The 21,195-nt window shown below is 38.4% G+C and overlaps 1 protein-coding gene across 3 annotated transcripts in view; it reads right to left on the reverse strand.

Annotated features, from left to right (window-relative positions):
* The window catches only part of UTRN (utrophin), a 461,045-nt gene that overhangs the window by 314,410 nt on the left and 125,440 nt on the right, over positions 1-21,195 (reverse strand). For all 3 annotated transcript variants that reach the window (XM_081037226.1, XM_081037224.1, XM_081037225.1), the window contains 9 exons: positions 19,550-19,657; positions 19,085-19,264; positions 18,078-18,247; positions 13,102-13,225; positions 9,062-9,149; positions 4,162-4,403; positions 3,845-4,025; positions 1,284-1,429; positions 382-594 (listed from right to left, as the gene is read on the reverse strand). In XM_081037226.1, the coding sequence (XP_080893352.1) occupies positions 382-594; positions 1,284-1,429; positions 3,845-4,025; positions 4,162-4,403; positions 9,062-9,149; positions 13,102-13,225; positions 18,078-18,247; positions 19,085-19,264; positions 19,550-19,657 (1,452 nt within the window). The remainder of the gene's footprint in view (positions 1-381; positions 595-1,283; positions 1,430-3,844; positions 4,026-4,161; positions 4,404-9,061; positions 9,150-13,101; positions 13,226-18,077; positions 18,248-19,084; positions 19,265-19,549; positions 19,658-21,195) is intronic.

Here is a 21,195-nt window from a genome sequence, read left to right on the forward strand (position 1 = left end):
CCCAGTTCAGAATTTTCAACTCCAAATGTCTAAAACCTTTAAAAAAAACAGCTTCAAGGACTAAGCTATCTGCTACTACCTGGGCAACTTCTACGGCTCTCAGTTACCACTGGAGCCTAGCCACCAGTCTGTTTATCGTGCATACTTCTCAGCCCTGAAACATTATTTTGACCATTTAAGCAGTTTTCCCTTATCTCTGTGCTCTCCAGCACCCTAAAAGTATGTCTTTGATAAGCAACTTATAAATCCCAATGTAAGTACATAATAAATGTGGGGCTAGGAAGAATGCAAACCACTCACATAACAGATATTAAAGCCTTGCAGAATAACTACTATTTTACCCTGTAACAAACTTATACTCCTAATGGCCTCTGGGTTTACCTCAAAAGTTCTGAGTTTGGGGGTAATTTCTTCAAGCAAATGCAGATCTTTGGAAACCTTGACCTTTAGTTTGTTCCACTTTCCTTGAACTTCATTAAATTCTTGATTATACATCTTCTCTACATCTGCTGAAACGGTTTCCCCCAAAGCCTTTGTTTCTTCTGCAAGTTTATATAAAGTAGGTTTTTGATTCTCAAGGAATTCATCAAGGGCCTGGAAAAGAAATTTTTAAGATTAAAAATATGCACAACAATTTGCCTGTACATATGTAATAATATGAGTTATACATAGACAAAAGTCATTTTTTAAAAAGCATGTAATCAAAAAAGAACTGTGAAAAACTCATGGGGAAAAAAAACCACAAACAATAAAAACAAGCATAGTCCAAAATGGGAAGGCTCTCCCTTCATGACTTGTTTGTGGGCCAGATGTAATCCATTCTCTGAACTACAAACGCCTGGCACAGCACCCCAGGCAGGACCCAGTGTGTAGTGCTCACTAAATGACCTGTCTTATCTCACGAAACGGTTCAGAGCCTTTATCCTAAATGCCCAGGGAAGCATTTTTATTCAACATAGAAAAACAACAATACATCCATTCAATTGATAGTCTTCATTTTATTACAGATATTTTAGCAGATTATGAACAGGTTGAGAATTTTAAGCTCCTTACAATAGGAGGAAATATGGTTTTATTCTCTTAAAATGCTTAATATAATTATCTTTTCTTTTAGCTTAGGTGCTACCCTATAGAAACTAACCTTCAAACTGCAAGGAATTTTTGACCAATTTTGACTAATAGTGACAAATATTTTTCTAAATAGTTGCAAAAAATATTTCCACATATGTGATGTGGTATATTAGAAATGATTCTAGATTTCTAAAGCCTAAAATACAGATTACCTTTTTTCCTTGCAGGGCTTTCTCTACCTTTGCGAGATCGTTCAAGACATTCAAAGATGTCTGGGCCTTATTTTCTGCATCACTTAGCACATCCTTCACTGTTTGTAATGTTTCCAAATATGCATTTCCAGGTTGGCTCTTCAATTCTGTTTATTTGAAAATACTTAGTTTGAGAAAACAATGTTAGGAACCTATAGGACCATATATGCCATTAATCTTCCTTATATAATAAGTGAATTCTAATACATAAGAAGTTAAACTACACAATTAAAATTAAAAAGGGTCCCTGTTAGTTACTAAAACCATCCAATTGTTATTTCTGAGAGCCAGACAATGACTTCATTCCCACAGATGTTGATATTTGAAATATTAACTAACCCACTCTCATTTGTCTTCATTTTGTCATGATGAAAAGTCTCTCTGAAGATGGTACTACAATGTTCCTTTTGTTTCATATAATCTCTTTTTCCCCCAGTAGCTACACAAAGAATAAAAGGAAACAAAGATCCCTTCAACCAGTCTTCCTCTAAGCTGAAGCATACAAACTGCTATCTACAGTGCGGTAGGCATTATATAAACACCTAGCCAGGCTGCTGCCAAGTACTCTGAGAAATACTGACTGCAAAAGCCAGCTAAAATGATGTTATTTCACCTATGAACATGAAAATTACAGACAAGCAACACTGTATGGAAAAGAAGCAAGCTCATCTGAAGCACAAAACGATGAAATCAACCAGCAACAAAAGTTAAGAAACTGGGGTCCAGCCCAGTAGCTCAGGTGGTTATAGCTCCATGCTCCTAACTCCGAAGGCTGCCGGTTCGATTCCCACATGGCCCAGTGGGCTCTTAACCACAAGGTTGCCAGTTCAATTCCTCGAGTCCCGCAAGGGATGGTGGGCTGTGCGCCCTGCAACTAAGATTGAACACAGCACCTTGAGCTGAGCTGCGCTGAACACCCGGATGGCTCAGTTGGTTGGAGTGTGTCCTCTCAACCACAAGGTTACTGGTTCAACTCCCGCAAGGGATAGTGGGCTGTGCCCCCAGCAACTGGCAACAGCAACTGGACCTGGAGCTGAGCTGCGCCCTCCACAACTAAGACTGAAAGGACAACAACTTGAAGCTGAACGGTACCCTCCACAACCAAGATTGAAAGGACAAAAACTTGACTTGGAAAAAAAATAAAAGTCCTGGAAGTCCCCAATAAAGTCCTGTTCCCCTTCCCTAATAAAATCGTAAAAAGAAAAAAAAAGTTAAGAAACTGGCAGCATTAGCCACAACAGGCAAAAGGTGCAAACAACCCAAATGCCCATCAACAAGTGAATGGATAACCAAATGTGGTATATACACCCAATGGAATATTATTCAGCCTTAAAAAGGAAGGAAATTCTGACACATGCTACAACACGGATGAAGTTTGAGGATGTTATACAAAGTGATATAAGCCAGTCACAAGAAAACAAATATTGTATGATTCTACTTATATGAGGAATCTAGAATAATAAAACTCCTTAAAACAGAAAGTAGAATGTGGTTGCCAGGGGCTACAGTGAGGGGGGAGGAATGGTGGGCTGTTGTTTAATGGGTATAGAGTTTCAGATTTACAAGATGAAAAGAGGTCTGGAGATGGGTTGCACAACAAAGTGAATATGTTTAATACCACTGAACTCTATACCTAAAAATGGTTAAAATGGTAAAATTTACGTTATTTTTTCTATCACGATTAAAAACAAAAAAAATATTAAAAATATTTTTTAAATTTAGAAACTAAATGTTTAAATTGCCTATTGATCTTCGTCAAATATGAAAGCATATTTTGTAACAATAAATTTAAAAAGAGGTAATCTCAAATAATTCACATTCTCGGTTAACTGAATTCAATGAACTAAGAGTCCAGTGTCCAATTGCTTTTCCAGAAGAAAGGAAACATGACATATTTGTTTACCATGCACACATACAAATTCTGACAAGTCAATACACAGTCTACAATTGCCGTAAGTAAGGGTATAGTTAACATGCACTACCCAACTTTCTAATACATCACAATTCCTGACTTAAACAATAGCAAATGAGAAAAAATATAACAGATGAGTGATGAGCTCTCAAATCTTTCAACAGTTAACTTTCCAAAACCAGGTTTGTTCCAAAAGTGAAAACTCCAAAATTTTTCACACTTCGAAAGAGGAACAATTTCTTTTAAAAGAACATGTTATTGCTAAAACTTGAACCATTTTAAGCAAAATGAAGTAAGTGATCATTCTTTTTATCCCTACTAGTAATGATATTAGCTAGATTTCTTCAATAAAAGGGAGAAACAGCATCCTTTTAAAAAGGCTTAAAAATCATGATATCCTACTAACACAATTTTAAAGCATGTGAAAGCTGACCATGTTTTTATAAACAAGTGTGGACCCAGGAAATAGTCTGAATATACTTTAAGACCTGGCTCAGCAGCAGGCAGAGGAAAACAGAGTGAGTCTGGTCCACACAAGTGAGTGTGCAAAAGGTCTAAACACTGGGTGTCATTTTTAAATTAAGGCACGAGAGGAAGACAGCACATTTACCATTCTCTAGCTGTTGTTGATGATCCTCTAAATCCTGTTGCACAGATTGGTAGCGGCCCAGAAAGCGATCGAAACTCTGCTGGACAAAATCTGGGGCAGAAGGCCTAGACTTCAGGGCTGTGCAGCTGGCATGCACCATTTCAATTTGGGGTTGGAGGCCAAGGAGATTTGTCAATTCCCTCTACAGAAGAGAAAACATGGTCATATAACTCACTGAAGATGAACGTCCTCTGTAATATTCATGATACAAGTAGCATCTCTTTAAATACACGACTGGGTGCAGAATTCTTTCATGTCCTGAATGGTTGTCTCTTTACCTGACAGGAGTCCTTCAAATGCGGCAAGGACAGCTGGGGAGATTCTGAGAAGGGAGTGTGTTTAACCCACTCCTCCGTTGCTTTTATGGTCGTCTCAAGCTCATCGAGTTGCTGAAAGTAAGCGTTTATATCTTCCTGGAGCTGAACCGTTCTCGCCACATCTTCCAAATGCTGAGATATACTCTTCCATTCCGATACTACCTTCTCCAGAATGTTTTTTGTATCTTCAGTAGGAAGACCTTCTACACAGACAAGAAAAATAAATAGGCATTTCATATATTACGACAGAACTTGTTTGGAATTTGTCACAAACCTTCTAACGTATTCAAACGAATGAGGCAATGTCACAAAACATGATCACTCCCTGAGTCCCTTTTAATACAACAAAAAATTATAATGATGAAATAATATTACAAAATAAATAATATAAAATAAATATAAAATATGAATGACAACGATGAAAAATGATGACAAAGATAAAAATAACTCTTCCAATTCCTTGACCAAGGTGAGAGAGGGGGAGCTTGAAATAGTGCTTCAGGAGTCATGTGACTATCACGAAAGGCCTATCAGTAGAGCTTAGAACTTCAGCCACTGCCTTGTCTGCACATGTTTGAGTCCTTGGCCCCTAGCACTCTACTCGCTTCTAGTCTGCGCTGGGGAAATAAAATGAACTGTCTGAAGTTGTCTGGGGCTCTGACATCAAAAAGTAGATCCTCTTCATCAAAAACAAAAAAAGACAGCTGGCTAGAAAAACTAGGCGGCAGCTCAAGTCTTTGATGACTAAAGCACAGTGTCATATGAATTGCAAAACGAAACGCAAGAATTCCCAGTGCTGGGAACACCCTGGCGACTGTGGGAATACTGAGCCAGCAGCCAGGCCCACGGAGCGTTTGCAAGCCTACTGGGCACGCTATACACAGATCAGCAAATACCAAAGTGTCGATGCAACGGTCGGATTATCTATTTAGAGCCATGTCAGTAAAAAGTACCATTATGTTTATAACTGACACAATTATTTTTTAAGTGGGAACTCCCCAACTGTTTTATTTATTTGGGTACATTACATCCCCAGGACTTATTTATCTTATACATAACTTTGTTTATCACACAATTTTGAGAGGTAGAGAATGTTCAGAGAAATAATAAAGTTATATATGATAGTACGTTTATCATACTTTATCCCTTAATATAAAATACTCTCAAATCATGTAAAATTACTATGAAAAAACTATGGGAAATCTACAAAGGAATCTTTATCTCCTGAGATGAGTATGCACATTGGAAAGACGGGCTTAAAATCTTTACTAGTTGAGTAGGGAGGCAATAAAAGCAACTGTGCTTTGTAAATGCGAGCAATTGAAATCCAGGGTAATAATTGAAAAAGTGGTATGTAAAATAGTCACATATGATCACAAACAATGCAATTGTAAAACTTTCTATAACACACTGTATCCACTGAAAATTAGAAATGCACACATGACATGACTTAATTGGAATATGTCACCCATGTCAGTTGCTAAAGTTCATTGTCCACCATCACACAGATAATAGAATATCAGTTAGACCTAGGCGAAATAGTCACACCACAATCATTCCTGTTAATGAGGATGGTGAACAAAACAAATTACCATTTTCCTGACAAACTATCTGAGCAATGGAGACCTAGCTGTACTTCTGCCGGGTCATTTCTATCCTAGGTGGCCTCAGGAATAACATCAACCACTTCACTTTTATGTCAGCATCTATGCTAAACAAGAAAGAAAATCAAGCTGGTAAATAAAACTTTTGAGATGAAAAATTATCGTTGCTTATCTAGAAAACAGGCAAGAGCTACCCACTGTACATACTAGGTGAAACAATTTCTCCAATTCCCTTTTTTTATTCACTGGTGGTATTTCACGATCCATTTATGTTGCCCTTTCGAACCAATCCTCTAAATTCAAATCTCTCTTCTCTAAGCTTGGGATAAGATAGGTGGGACCAATATCAAGTAATAATTAAAACACAATCTGTATTATATAAAAGGAAAACTGTACATTGTCTTTTAAAAGAATTGTTTTGCTCCCAGAGACCCAGAGTTATGACTTTTCTATTTCTACAGAACACCCAACTCGTAGATGATTAATCAAAAGCAAAAATCAATAGTCCATCATTTTACTAATTAACAGGGATAAAATATAACCTATGCCAGTCACTTCCTCTCATTTGACTTTACCCTTTTTAATCAATCACTATTGGAATCAAGGGAAATGTTTACAAAACAATAGATCATCAGGCCTACATACTTTGCCAATCATAATAAGCATCAGTTCATAAAACTACATCATCCACTTGCCCAACTACTGCGTTATACCTGTTGACAATCTCTAGAAACAAGATAAGTGAAACCAACAAAATCAGGTAGAGCAGCCATCAAATGAAACAGATTATTTCATTTTAAAAACATTTTTATGTTATATGCGATATCATAAAACCTAATTCAGATGCATTCACCAGAAAAGTCTTATCAGACTTCACTGTGGTGGGATTTTTGATGGAATTAGTTTGAGGAAACCAGGGACATGACTATTTGAACATCTGTTTTACTAGAGAGTTTGATATGTTTTTCTAATTGAATCATTTATCTGCCTCCTTACTTAGGCAGACTGTGGCCAAACTACAACCTGTGAAAAACGTCCTCTATACTAATTATTGTGTTCAAGGGTGTATTTTAAATTTCTAGGGGAGGAAAGAGGGGAACGAAGAGAATTACCCAAGAATGCTTTCATTTCCGTTCAACATTTCTGGTTTTATAGGAGCAGTAGGATTACCAGGCCCAAGCACATGGGGAGAAGGAATATGCAATACTGTAAAAGTAGAATAACGGATAACAGGACAACGGTGGAAGAGGTTCTAAAACACCATTTTTTCTCTCACTAACAAAAAGCAAACATCCTTCAAAAAAGGAGAAAATTAAACCCAGAACATACAGACCCTATTCTGAACAATGCCCCCATTTCACCGCTTCCCACCCCATCCTAAAAAATGTTAATAACAGATACGTTTTTTAACTGAACAGAATTAGGGTTCTGTAATGACTGCATTTCCAGCCCTAGCAAAGCTCAAAAAAAAAATGCTAATGCACAATATAAAAGGTTTCTCATGAAATTAAACAGCATAAATTAGGTCACAATATTCATGCCCTCATAAAGCCACATATGAGTATACTCCTCATGATTGCACTGGATATTTTTCAAATAGCATTTTCACATAAACTCAATTTCCAGCGTGTATATTATAGGGTAGCCTATTCACAGGAAGATTTTATGTACCAAGAGTTGCAGTCAAGGAAGCAAAGAAACAAAAGACGGACATGACAAGCACACAAAACTAGAAAAGGGCAAGGGACTCCGAGGTCTCCCAGTTCCCAATTCACTGCTATTTTCACTACAGTTTTTACCTTAAAAAAAAAAAAGAAAGAAAGAAAAGGGCAGGGAAGAGGAAGAGAGAGGAGAGGAGGGGAAGGGAAGGGAAGGGAAGGGAAGGGAAGGGAAGGGAAGGGAAGGGAAGGGAAGGGAAGGGAAGGGAAGGGAAGGGAAGGGAAGGGAAGGGAAGGGAAGGGAAGGGAAGGGAAGGAAAGAAAAGGTTACTAATAATCAATGACGGTACATTTCCATTCATTTCTAAATAAATGGACATACACTAAACACATACATATTTCTGTGTATGTGTGTATGACCCCACTCTATATGCAAAATAAATCAACATTTTTTTTAAAAGGCAAAGGAAAACATAATTTGAAGTTTTTGAAAATGTGGTTTTCTGGGGGTGGGGGAGGGTGACTGATCCACTAGGGACACCAAAGAACTTTCTGGAGAGATGGAAATGTTCTACATGTTGATATGTGTGTGTAGGTTTGCCAAAACAGCACAGCTGAGTTTCATGTATTTTAATGCAAAAAAAAAATTTACTTTAAAAAGAAACCATAAAAAATAATGATAATCAAAGGAGTGAGTAGAGATACAGATAATTAAGAATGGCAGAAAATTGTTAATCATTGGAGCTGGGTAATTGGTACATGGAGGCTCATTATATAATTCTACTTGCTTTGTATATCTTTACATTGTCTGTAACAAAAAGTAAAATAATAAATATTGAAAAGTACATCTTTGAAGATTCTTATCAAATTAACATTCCTAAGTCAGCTTTGAGGTCTGTGGCTTTTGTCAAGGAGTGTGGCAACAGACCTCCAAAGCACTTATCATCATTGGAATAAGGAGTAGGACTTGCAAGAAATGTCTTCCAAAGCTAGACCAAAGAAAGAATCAATATGCAAAACTGCAAAGCAAATATATTAATCTTTAAACTCCCCTGAGTTGCTGGGTCTATGGCAGAAGAAAAAGTTCTTAAATTCAGGTAAAAAATTCAAATGCAAATAACATCTTATCAAATTTCACCACAAAGAAATACCCGTGCCAAGTAAATATAGTACACTATAAGTGATCAAAAACCAAATCACCTTAAAGAATTTATCTTACCTTCATTTTTACTGTAACTTCATTTCTCCAATGTTGCCAAAGTAAAATTTTCTTTTGCTAACCTCCTTCAAAAAATCCCCAATATATTAATCCCAAAGGAGGAGATTTTAAAATCTTCTACTCAAAAGTGGATTTTAACAATTCTTGAGGTATCAGGCTTTTAAGTTTCCCGACCCTACCTAAAAGTTTTTATCTGTTTTATTGTTAGCCTCAGCATAAGATTTCATTTGAAAAAGATTCTGCCAAAAAAAAATTTTGAAAACCACTTTTCTAGCAAAGAGGGTTAGAGTGTTAAAACACATATATTTGATTTGTCAATCTGTAAATAATATTCAATGCCACCACCTAAAAAGGAATTTTTAAAAAAATCAACGTCTCACCTTTTCCCATCTGCTCCAAGAGGATTTGTCCAGTTTGGTTTAATTCATCCAGTCTGAGGCTTCTTTCTTTCTGTTCTTTTTCTATTCCCTGGAAACAAAATCCCAGTATAAAAATCTGCAAACTTTCTTCTCAATATAATGCTGATAGTATTTTGAGTTTTAATGTTTAATGTCCCTCCCACATCACCTTTATGTTACAAAATTTACTCAAGAGAATACTGCAATAGAAAACTATGCAATTCCAGATGACCCTCCAGAACACCACAGATGATTACATTTTAACAGGTAAATTCAAAGAAACAATATAAAACTTTGGTTTCTTTTATAAGGAAAAAATTATAAACCATAAATATGAGTTCCTTCAAAGAGGAAATAAAGCAAACTAGTGTTTTAGATCCAGGATATCTATCAATTCACATACGTAGACTCCATATATGCCACACCATAAAAACAACTGGTTGAGTCAAATGAGCTGAATGTGCTATGACAGAGATCACTGAACAAAAATTAACAAGAGAAATAGTTCGAGTCTCAGTATATTTTGTTGGTGTTAAGTCCAGAGTCTACTGTAAACTTCAGTCACAAGCATAATTCATATAAAACTTTTAAATAATGACAATATGCTTTAAGACTCAAACTAAAGCATTTTTTTCCTCACACATGAGAAGTGGCTCTTCATTTTAATATTTGTTTCTATGGTTTGATATTTTCAATGTTTCTATATCTCAGGGACATGTGAAAACAAACTCTTTCCAGAACTCCTAAGAAAGGGCAGAGTAAAATCACTGGAACACACACATGTATCTGAAATTTTTCCCACTCTTCAATCCATAATTGATAATTATCTATTAATTAACGACTCGAATAGCAGGCATAATAGAACTAGCAAAACTTCTAGGCAACCCATATTACTGCAACCAGACATTCCAGAGAAGAACGCTACTTCTAAAGTCTGTACGTTAGACTAAGCAAAACCACCATTTTTATAGCCAAAGATCAAGAAATAACCAAAGAGTCTAAGAAACGCCATTTGTTTTTGTTAAACTAAGTACCAATGCAAAAAGTCACCATCAGAGTGCAGAAAACGTGTTACCTGCTTTACTCAAAATGATTTTTTCCTACTTTTTATGGTGATGGAAGCCTGGACTAGAAATTCTCCATGCACATATTACACCAGTTGGAACAAGGTTTTATTTTACTAACACAAAATTAAGCTCATCTTTCCCCCATTTTCAAGAAAAATTAGAGATTAAAGCAACTTTAATTTTCTCCATTTTACATTTTTTTCCAACCCTTTGGCATCTACTACAACTGATCTAAAACAACAAAATAAATGGATTTATAAATATTAAAGGAAAAGTATATAAATTGGCAGGCATATCTTACATAACCATACACTATTGTTATTTTTATCCTCCCAAATATTATAGTAACCATTTCTGGAAGTAAATTGTTCCTAGATGGAAGGGTGGGATTTAACTTATCAATAGTTTGTGGCATTTGTTCCATAAAGATCACATTCACTTCCAAATTCCCTGCCACCTTACTGCTGTTGAGAATGGGATTGTTAAATGATCATTAATGTCATCTATGGGTCTTTCAGAACTGGAAGAAACTTACGAAATGATGGCACCCAGTCCTCGTTTCTTGCTATCCCAACTCCCTGTGCTACGGGGCTCGGATAATAGTGCTCTGACGTTAACAACCTTCCACATTCCCCTTGCCCACCGTCAACATTCCCTCCTTCCATAAGCCAAGAACTTTACCGAGTGCTGAAAACACAGGGTTCGATGGAAAAATTGTCCTCACCTCCTAAGCCATTGCCGCAGGTATATCAACAAATAATAACATCAGTGCGATAAGGGCTTTCACAGAGGGTATGGTGAAAGCAATATGGAAGCCAAAATGAATCACAGACATCTTCCCAATGAGGCTAAGGGAGACTTACTGGATAGAGGGCATTTCAGCACGTAACACAAAGCCTTAATAAAGGGCCATTCTGGAAAACAGCACATGGTGAAGGCAGAGGAATGAGAAAAGAGTAGGAGTCAGGAGGCCTGGAGGTCAGGTGGGTGAACAAGAGGTAAGAAGGTCTTGCTTAGAGGAAAGGAAGCATGCCATCTGGAAGGTCCTTGTATGCTGGGGCACTATGGCCTTTATATTTTATCCCCATCACAATGGGAAGCCATTCAATTAATTGCAAGCCCTGCCCTGGAGCTGCGTGATCAGCTGTATATTTTACAATGATCATTGGTCACAGAAGACAAGGGCTATGAGAATTTAAGAAAAGAAGGGTAAACAGCGGAAAACGCTGCAAAGAAAACAGTTCTGATGAGAAGAGAAATCCATCATTTGGATTCACAAACCAACAGTCAATGGTCACTTCTAAAGAAGAGCAGTTGCAATGGAATGATAAGGCAGAAATCAGTCTCAACTTCTCATTCCAACATTCGAAGTTGGCCAGGGTCTCACCCCAAATCACCTCCCCAACCTGAACTCTCTACTCCTTTTACACACACACCTGGCAGAAAACACAACTACATATTGCTCCAGACATCACAATACACTCACCCCCTCCGTGCCTCTGTTCTGAGGCACCCCTGTGTGGTGTGCCCTCCCACCCAGGTGTAATCACTCTCTTTTAGTTCCAGCTCAGTGTCACCTCGCCCATGGACTTCACCAGTGCATAGAGATGACTGCAGGCCCAGCCTCCTTTCAATTTCCATGGTACCCACCACTTTCTCACTTACATCAGCAAAACTTACACTCATCCTGGTTTTTAAACATTCTCCACACTCTTTACAGACGAACTCCACTGCTGATGTAGACGGCAATACAGACTTGCTCTAGATGCCCAAATAGTTAATGAGAGGATGTACAGAGACTTAATAAACAGCAAGGACATAAATCACTACAACCTCCTGTGACAACGTTCAGCAATACACAGATGGGTACCAAGTAGCCAAGCGAAGTTCCCACACATCTCAGTCGTATTTATTTTTAAAAACTGTGTTTCCTCTCTTAAGAGACTGTGTTGAAAAAAATGTGGAGATTTGAAATAAAGTAGTCTCCCCTTATCCTCGGGAGGTATGTTCCAAGACTCCTAGTGGACGCCTAAAACCACGGATAGTACCAAACTCCATATATGATGTTTCCTATACATACATACCTAACACAAAATTTAATTCATAAATTCAGCACAGTAAAGGATTAACAATAATAAATAATAAAACAGAACAACTATAATAATATACTGTAATAAAAGTTATGTGAATGTGGTCTCACTCTCAAAATATCTTATTGTACTGTACTAACCTTTTTACTTAAAGGAAGCACCTGATAGCGTCTCTCTGGCATATTCGAATTGCCAACATCACTAGTCTTATGCTGAGGGCCATCATTAAGTAAAATAAGGGTTACTTGAACACAAGCACTGCGATATCTGGACAATCCATCTGATAACCAAGACAGCTACTAAGTGACTAACTAGGGGGTGGCCTGTGCAACGTGGAGACGCATGATTCATGTCCCAGGTGGGACAGAGCAGAACAGCACGAGATTTCATCATGCTCCTCAGAATGGCACACAATTTAACACTTATGAGTTGTTTATTTCTGGAATTTTTCATTTAATATTTTTGGACCGGGGTTGATCATTGGTAACTGCAAATAGGGGAGGACCACTGTAGTTTGCTGTATTCAGAAAGCAAAACATCTGCGTACACAGTCATCAACTATTAGGGACCAAATTAAAATCTAATCGAGCTAAACACAGAAATAGCTCTGTCACCATAGGAAGTGTTCCTTCCTACACATCTCAATGGTTAAGGAAGGAGGGGACAAACATTCTTCCTTCACACAGGGATCTGCTAACAGCCAAGCCTGAATCAATTCAAAATTTACTACAATGTTCTAAAAGCTACATTATGGCAACATTTATTTTACATGGAGCTTTTCTATCCTATCACATCTTTATGCCAACAGCAAATCTATCCTGATAAAATAATTTATTCACTAGTATGCCTTTGTTTTATGTTTTACCTTCAACTTCCTTTTCATTTCTGAAGTCTCTTGCGTCTTCTTGTATTCTTTTATCTCTGTGGCCTGAATGGCAGTCTTTGATTTCAAAATCCAGTCCAACAGCTCTGCACTTACTGCATCAAACCTGATTTAAGAATCAGATGTTACCATTTGTAATTCATTTTGATTCATTATTTCATTTGGCTCAAGAAAGGGAGCAACCAAAACACCCATCAGGAGTGTCAAAAACAAAACAACAAAAGGCAATCCGGAAATACAAAAACTACACAAAATATGATCAGATGTTTACAATTAAAAGTATGAAAAGTGGAGTACTATTGTAATGTTAATAAAGAAAATAATTTAAAATTTGTTCAAACTTTATAAGAATTCACTTGCATTTTTATAAACTCTTATAGATTATGAAAAACACATTTGGTTAGGTAATCACAGAAAAGAACAAGTACGGACATTCCTAAAACTGATGCCTTCTCTAATTCAACATGTTTTTGAGTAGAGCCCCACTATATGCCAGGCACTGGTGTGGGCTCTTGACATGAAAGCAATTCAGATACACTGCCAGCCCTCAGGGAGCTTCCGGTCTAGCAAGGGTGATGGGAAGTCATGGGGAATAACAATAAAAATTCACTAGGTGCTAATTCCAGGAATTCTCAGGACGGCTCCTAATCCAATCAGGGAGGGATGGCTTCTTGGAGTAAAACAGCAGCATTATGCCCGGGAGTTTTCCCTGAAAAGAGAGTACAAAGAAAGGAAGGCCCACACTCATACACTACAAGTATGAATAGTTAGGTCCGGCTAGAATAGTGAGTACTAGGCAGGGAGTGACCACTGAGAATGTAGCAGACAGCCACACTCACAGGTATTGAAAGGCCCTACAGGATGGATGAAGGAGCTTGGGCTTAGCCAAAGGGCAACTGAGAGCCAGCGAAGGATTTATTTTATAGTATAGGGCTGATAGCATTATATTTATCCATTAGTGTTCAGTAAGTAGAATGAAGAGAAGCAAGACCAGAGAAAAGGCTGAGGTAGTAACGGGAGCCAGAACTAAAACAGTGACAGTGGGAAAGAAGAGAAGTGTACAGACTTGAGAGGCGTTGAGAAAAATCGGTCAAAACCACCGTGACAAGAAACAAGAAGAGAAATGTTCTGATTGCTGGCCATATTCTATAAGTGTTTTACATGAATTCTTAACTCAAGGCGTCCTCACAACAACCGTATGAAGTATATACTCCTAGTATCCCTTTCAATAATGAAGGAAATGAGCTCAGGGAGGTTTTAAAGAACTGACAAAGGTAATAAATGGTAGAGCTGGGATTCAAACCAAGGCAGTCTGTCCTCTTAACTAGCACTCTACCCACTGGGCTTCTCAAAACAACTTCAGGATATTTTTAGGTACTTTAAGGTAAGCACAGGTTGTCGTTGCTGATTCTTTTGGGAAACGTAGCTTAAAGTGTTCTAATGAACTATGAATACAGAGGATGCCAAAAAAAAATGTATACACATTTTAAGAAAGGAAAAAAACTATTAAAATTGCAATACAATGAACAGCGCTAGCATTTATTTGGTTAATGCCATCTTTTGAGCTAACGTCATACTATACATTGCTACCGTTATTCAATTCAACTTCAAAAAGTAATACATAGATAACATCTCTGAAAATGTGTACATTTGTTTAGCCACCCTTGTATTTGTTTTTTCACCAAGGTAAATTTTCCTTGTAACTTGAGGGATTTTGTGACACTCTAGGTAAATAACCAGGGGTCGAGATGTCATTTAAATCGTGATTCACCTCTCCTGCATCATAACAGCAGATTCTACTTAATCTTCCAAAGAAGAGGCGCACCATCCACAGATCACATGTTTAAAATGACCTTAGAGATTTAGTCTATTTCTGCCCTCAATACAAGCAGAGTGATGCGAAAGCTACATACAGAGCATGAATGATCTAGGGTCACAATAACACAATATCCAGACGACAGGAAATGGCCGTCCCCACTGGTCAAAACAGCCATGAGCAGCATCAAGAGAAGAGAAGCAGAAGTAAACCACCATTTCTGAAGCATGTATCATAAACTGTGCTACACAGTTACTTAAGGCTCACAGCTGCTTGGACAGCTCCTTTTAAGACTAATTAATAGTGGTTTCTAAGGGTCTGGAAACCATTTCACACTAGGAATGGTTGAGGATACTCTGGACTTTAGGACAATGAATAGATATTGTAATAGGAAACCTATCCTCAAATACCGATGAGGTACATTTTGAAAAGGGGTGGTGTGGCTCCATCTTACCCTAGAAAGCAGAACCAGCACACATCGGTAGACTGAGAAAGGGCCAACTTTGTCTGGGCATAATTTCGAATGAGATTTCACTGCCTTGTAGCATAAGGAACTGGATGGACATACTCAAGCCTCTGTTTGTCCAGGAATTAACTAAAGGAATTTCTGCATCAATCACCTTGTACACAAGAAGACCGTGGGCCTCACAGCTGGTGGCCCACCCAGCACACATCACCCTCCCCACATTTCTAGCTTGCTGTTCCAGTTTCCCAAAACACAACTTCAGAGACTAAAAGGCAGGACAGCTTCAATTTCCCATGCACCAGGGCATGGGCAAGTGAGTGAGACCCGGCCAGTGAGACCTGGGGGGACATCAGCAGCCATCTTCCAGGAAAGGACTGTGTCCCTGGATCAAGAAAACAAAAAAAGGACAAATAAGGGAAAACTGCCCTTCCTGCCCATAAAGCAGGGTATACAGTCATGATAAGCCCAGTCCTGCTGCAGCATCTTGAGACCGTGAAAAGACTAGCCTGCCGGTGAAAGCCACCATGCTGAGCAAAGGCAGACACAGGACACAAGGTGGTAGGGTGTTGAGCCACACCCTCCCATTGAAGACGCCCTACCTCCAGACTTCTTATAATGGGAGATAAGACTCATTGGGTCACTTTGGGTTCAGTAGTCTGTTTCTTGCAATAGAATGCACCTTCTACAACACTGTCATTTTAGAGTTATGCCCTGGGATATTGTGATTTATAATAAGAAGTACATATTTGGTCTTAGTCCCCATCTCTGGCCCAGACCTCCTAAAACTCTTGGAATGTCCTAAGTGATGACAGCTATGGAGGTATCTTTTGTTATGTTAATAAGGTGGGGTTTTTTGGACCCCCAGCTAAGGATGGGAGCTGGTTGCTAGAAGACCCAACCACAGAGATTAGAGGGTTGGAACTTCCGGTCCTTTAGGGAGAAGAGAGGGGCTGGAAGCTGAATCAATTGCCAGTGGTCAATGACTTAGTCAATTGTGCCTAGGTGATGAGCCTCCATAAAAACCCAAAAGGATAGGGTTCAGAGAGCTCCCCATTTAGTGAACAGAACTCCAGGTTAGAGGCTCTGGGAGAGTGGCCTGCTCTGAGAGACCACGGAAGCTGTGTGTGCCTTGCACCGTGAATCTCTTCCATCTGGCTGTTCCTGGGTTACATATCCTTTCATAATAAACCAATGAATCTAGTAAGCAAATGTTTCTCTGAGTTCAGTGAGCCACTCTAGCAAATTAATCGAACCTCACGAGGAGGTTGTGGGCAACTCCAAACTACAGCCAGTTGGTCAGAACCACAGGTTACACCTAGGGTTGAGACTGTCATCTGCAGGGTGGGGGACTGAACACTTACCCTACGGAATCTAATACTGTCATCCAATAGAGAAGTGTCAGAAATGAATTGAATTTCAGGACACCCAGGTGGCGTCCCACAAATTGCTTGTTGGTGCAGAGAACCCTACACACACACACACACACACACACACACACACACACTAGAATTGTACCAGAACCTATACATACACCCTAGTCTTTTACAACCTTCCCTGCTTCCAAATGCACACAGCGGGCAGAGACACAATGCCAGATACAGCTGGCAGACTATAAACTCTCAGGAAATAAAAGGCCCATGGCACTAGTAACATCAGAAGCCTCTTCCTCATCTGCTGCCTTGGCTCTAAAAGTAAAAGTTCCACAGCGGAGGCCTGCCAGTTAGAGGTATACTGGTCCTGCAAGGAGAGAATAGGGAGGCAGAAATACAGCCCTATTATCGAAATTAAAATCATCTGGTCAAACTGGACTCCTGCTTTGTCTAACAAAAGCAAAATTGGGAAAATCACATCATTTTGATTCAGGCAAAGCTAACTGCCCATTTGCCCAAGCACTGGGATTCTGCTGTGAAAGGGAAAGAATAATAGTACTACTCGAAGACTGTTTTGAGGGTTAACTGCTATAACACATGTGAGGTACAGTACCCAGGGCACAGCATAACCTAATAGAGAAGCTGAAATTGGTAAAAGCTCAATCAGTATATGCCAGGTGTGATTATTCCTCTTCTAAAGATCTCAAGTTTACTTTGAATCAATTAGAGGAAAAGATATTTTATGCCAAACATGGATCTTTAAGCCAAACATGAAGAATCTGTTAATGAATCTTGCAGAGTTAACAAAAGAGGAAAGAAAACATGAAAAAAAGAATGGGGGAGAGAAGAGGGAAAAATGGAGACTTCAAAAGGAATTACTTCCCTGAATTATTCTTTGATTGCAAAAAAGAGGAAGGAGATTCGCAAACAATAAATAAGGAGATCTATCTAAAGCAAAATTGTCAGAATTGTGATAATGAAATAAAGAATAAATGAGGAATCATGGACAATCATATCCTTCCAAGGTAAATGATAGGAAAGGAAGAAAAAAGGACTCAGACACACAGTTCAAGTTGAACACAGGATAAATAGAACCATCTGAGACAATGGAGATGCTGAGACAATGCAGATGTGTGAAATAGAATATTCAAAAGACTCAGGGTTAGTGAGTGGTTCAGTAGTTGAATTTCAATAACAATAATAATGTCTACATTCGCATATGGTTAGTGATTAGTAGGAAGTAAGTACCGAGCACAGAATACATTGTGTGCGGTATTGGGTTTGGAAAATTTCTGTCTGCTCTCACTTTTTCTTAGCTTCCAAGTCCACAGGGATCTGTCTCTTCTTTGGTGGAGGAGGAGGAGGCAGTTCTTGCTTAGACCTTTTTGTAGTAACTTGTTCTCTGATGCGAACCGTCTCCAAAAGATCCTTCTGAGGAATTTGGGACATCCCCAGCTTTGCTACAGCCTGAGTCACCTGAAATAAAATCAGCCAAAGTTTTCATGTTTCATTACAGCCTTACTGACACATAATTCACATGCCAGAAAATTCTCCCTTTGAAAATGGACAGTTCAATGGTTATTAGTATATCCACACAATTGTGCAACCCTGCCTACTTTCTAAGGCCAGAATAGCTTTATCAACCCAAAAAGAAACCCCGTACCCTTCAACAGTCACTTCTCATCTCCATCTCCCCCTTGGCTCCTGGCAACCACTAATCTACTTTCTGTCTATGAATTTGCCTATTCTGCATAGTTTGTACAGATAGAATCAGTGCACATACTCTTGTCACCGGCTCTTTTTACTTAGCATAATGTTGTCAAGGGTCATCCATGTTACAGCATGTATCAGTACTTCATTTCATTGCCAAAAACATTCCATTGCATAGATATACCACATTTTGTTTATCCATCCATCTATTAACGGCCATTTGAGTTGTTTCACTTTTTGTCTATTGTGAATAATGCTCATCCATGTACAAACCAAAGTTTTATTTTTGATCAATTCATTAAAATGCTTTTAAATTAATAAGATTACTTAAGGTTTAAAGATGACTAATGGATTCATGTCTAACTGTTATCAGTTGCTAAGGGTTAAATTATTGGATATAAATCAGTTTTCTGAAGATCTATTAGAATTTACTTTAGAAAACTAACGATTTTCACATGCCAATTTTTCAATTTCATAGTAAACCGGGTATAAGGAACCACCTTTTTAGTTTAGCTACTACTCTTTTGCTTCATAAAAACTAAAACTAACCCGAATATTAATTTCTGCCTAGTAGCACCACATACTATCCAAAGCAAAAGGTACCTGGTTGGAGGAATCTTCTAGTCTCTGGACCAAAGAATCCCACCTCTGCGTCAGTTCCTCGGAATCACTGTTGATCTTCCTCGATGCCTTAGGATTATCAAGTAACTGACCCACATCCTGGCCAATCTCACTCAGCTGATCCAATGCTTGACGTTTCATTTCCATGTCTTCCTTCAAAATCTAGTATTTCAGATATTTATTAGATAACTCCCTTTTATAGGAATTTATCTTCCTGTTCCCCAATCAGGAAATGAAAATATGTGTATTTTATGGGAAAATGTACCTGCTTTGAAATTCACTAGTTCTAAAACATAAGGCTCCCGGTTCGAGATAATTACATGGTAGCACAGTCCAACGCTGGGTAATGAGTCTTAATCAGTACTTACAAAACCTTATTAACCATTGCTATAAAATGCTAAAAAGGTACAGGCTTACAAGACAGATGCTGACAATGACATCACTTACAGCCAGTCGCCGAACACTGACACTTAGTTCCTTCTGGTCTCTGAAGTTGCTTGTCTGGACTTTGTTTAAAGCTTCTTCTTTTTCGGTTAGCCAAGCTTTCAGCAAGCACTACAAATAGTAACAAAAGTTAGAAATATATTTGGGGAATCACTGGGTAATTCAATTCAATCAAGTTCCCACATCTCTCAGTTTTACGTTCTGAGAGGCTTCACCCTTCTCTTGGGTAAGAAGAACTCCAAACACCTGAGCCTGAGGCATGCGTGACACAGAAAAACATCTCTTTCTCAGATATTATCTTTCTCAGATGTGGAACAGATCAACCTAAAATGAGCCTCATACCTGGATAACTAAACCTAATACTCAGGGAATAGATGGATTTAAAAGGCTGAATCCACCTATTCGAGTTTCTAAAAGAATCACATTATATGGCTCTTTCCTTCTGGAGGCAGAAGGTAGCTCAGAGATCATCTTGTCTCAGCCCCTCATTTTAGGGAGGAAACAGAGAGAAGCCAACGTCACCTGGCCAAGATCTCGCAGATAGTTAATAGAAGAGCAAGATCAAAAACCCACACCCCAAAGCCAATGGTTTTTCCACAGCATCGTGCAGGAAAACCACACTAATGCTCCAGGTTCAACAACAATTATGGTTAGACGAGGAAGTATGAGGGTAATATAAAGCCAACATAAAGATATTTCAACTTCATTGGCCAACAGTATATGCTTTTCTTTTTTTTTTAGGCAGAAGATATTTAGTAATGTAGAGAGATCAACTTGAAGCAGGGGTGGGAAACAATGTGGCTGCATTGGGATAATTCTTCCCAAAATGTAGTGTCTACCACAGAAACCCTTTTCTATAGAGCTGGAGGGAAAAAAAATCTTGGTTCTATATTTGCAATGGAATCAATTCTCATTTTTTTATCAGTTTCTTCAACAACTATTCCCTACCTGTATATTCCACAGATAAGATCAAGAACATAAAAGACAAATATGGATCCTTCCCTCAAATGTAGTAAGATATGCACAGGGATAACTACGTTATAGCACAAAATAGAAAGTGCAGAAACTACAAAGAGATCACTTCTAGTTTAGAAATAGGGGGAGAGGGAAGGCTTTTATAGATGATTTCATAGTCCTTGATGGCTAGAGAGAACCTAAAGATGAAGAGATAAGTTTAAAGGCATTCCATGGCAGATGCCACAGGTTAAACAAACACAGAGGCTAGAAAACACATGAAACGCATCTACTTTTTTCAAAAAATGAAAACAAAAACCATGACGAATCTACAAGATGCCATACATTGGGACACAGCAGTGAAAAAGAACTAGCACTCATTACTCTGGTGGTGTCAGCAGTCTAGGAATGGCCTACAAACTGAAAATTCAGGGTATGAGCACTGGATACATGGAAGGACAAAGGGAAAATTAAGGCTGGGAAGGTAAGTTGGAGTCCTTTATAGAATATCCTAAAAGCCACATTTAAAAGTGGCCGAAGCAGCAGAAGTTTGGGACTAATTCTCAGAGCCCATTTCTAGCTATCTTAAAGCTTCTGCAACTGAGTACACAATAATCCTTGAAAGATTTTCTACTTCAGATACAGTTGGTCTCACTGCCTGCAACAGCAAATTGTCTCTAGATTAAGTACCCATG

Source organism: Rhinolophus hipposideros (assembly GCF_964194185.1).
Source record: "Rhinolophus hipposideros genome assembly, chromosome: 3".
NCBI lineage: Eukaryota > Metazoa > Chordata > Mammalia > Chiroptera > Rhinolophidae > Rhinolophus > Rhinolophus hipposideros.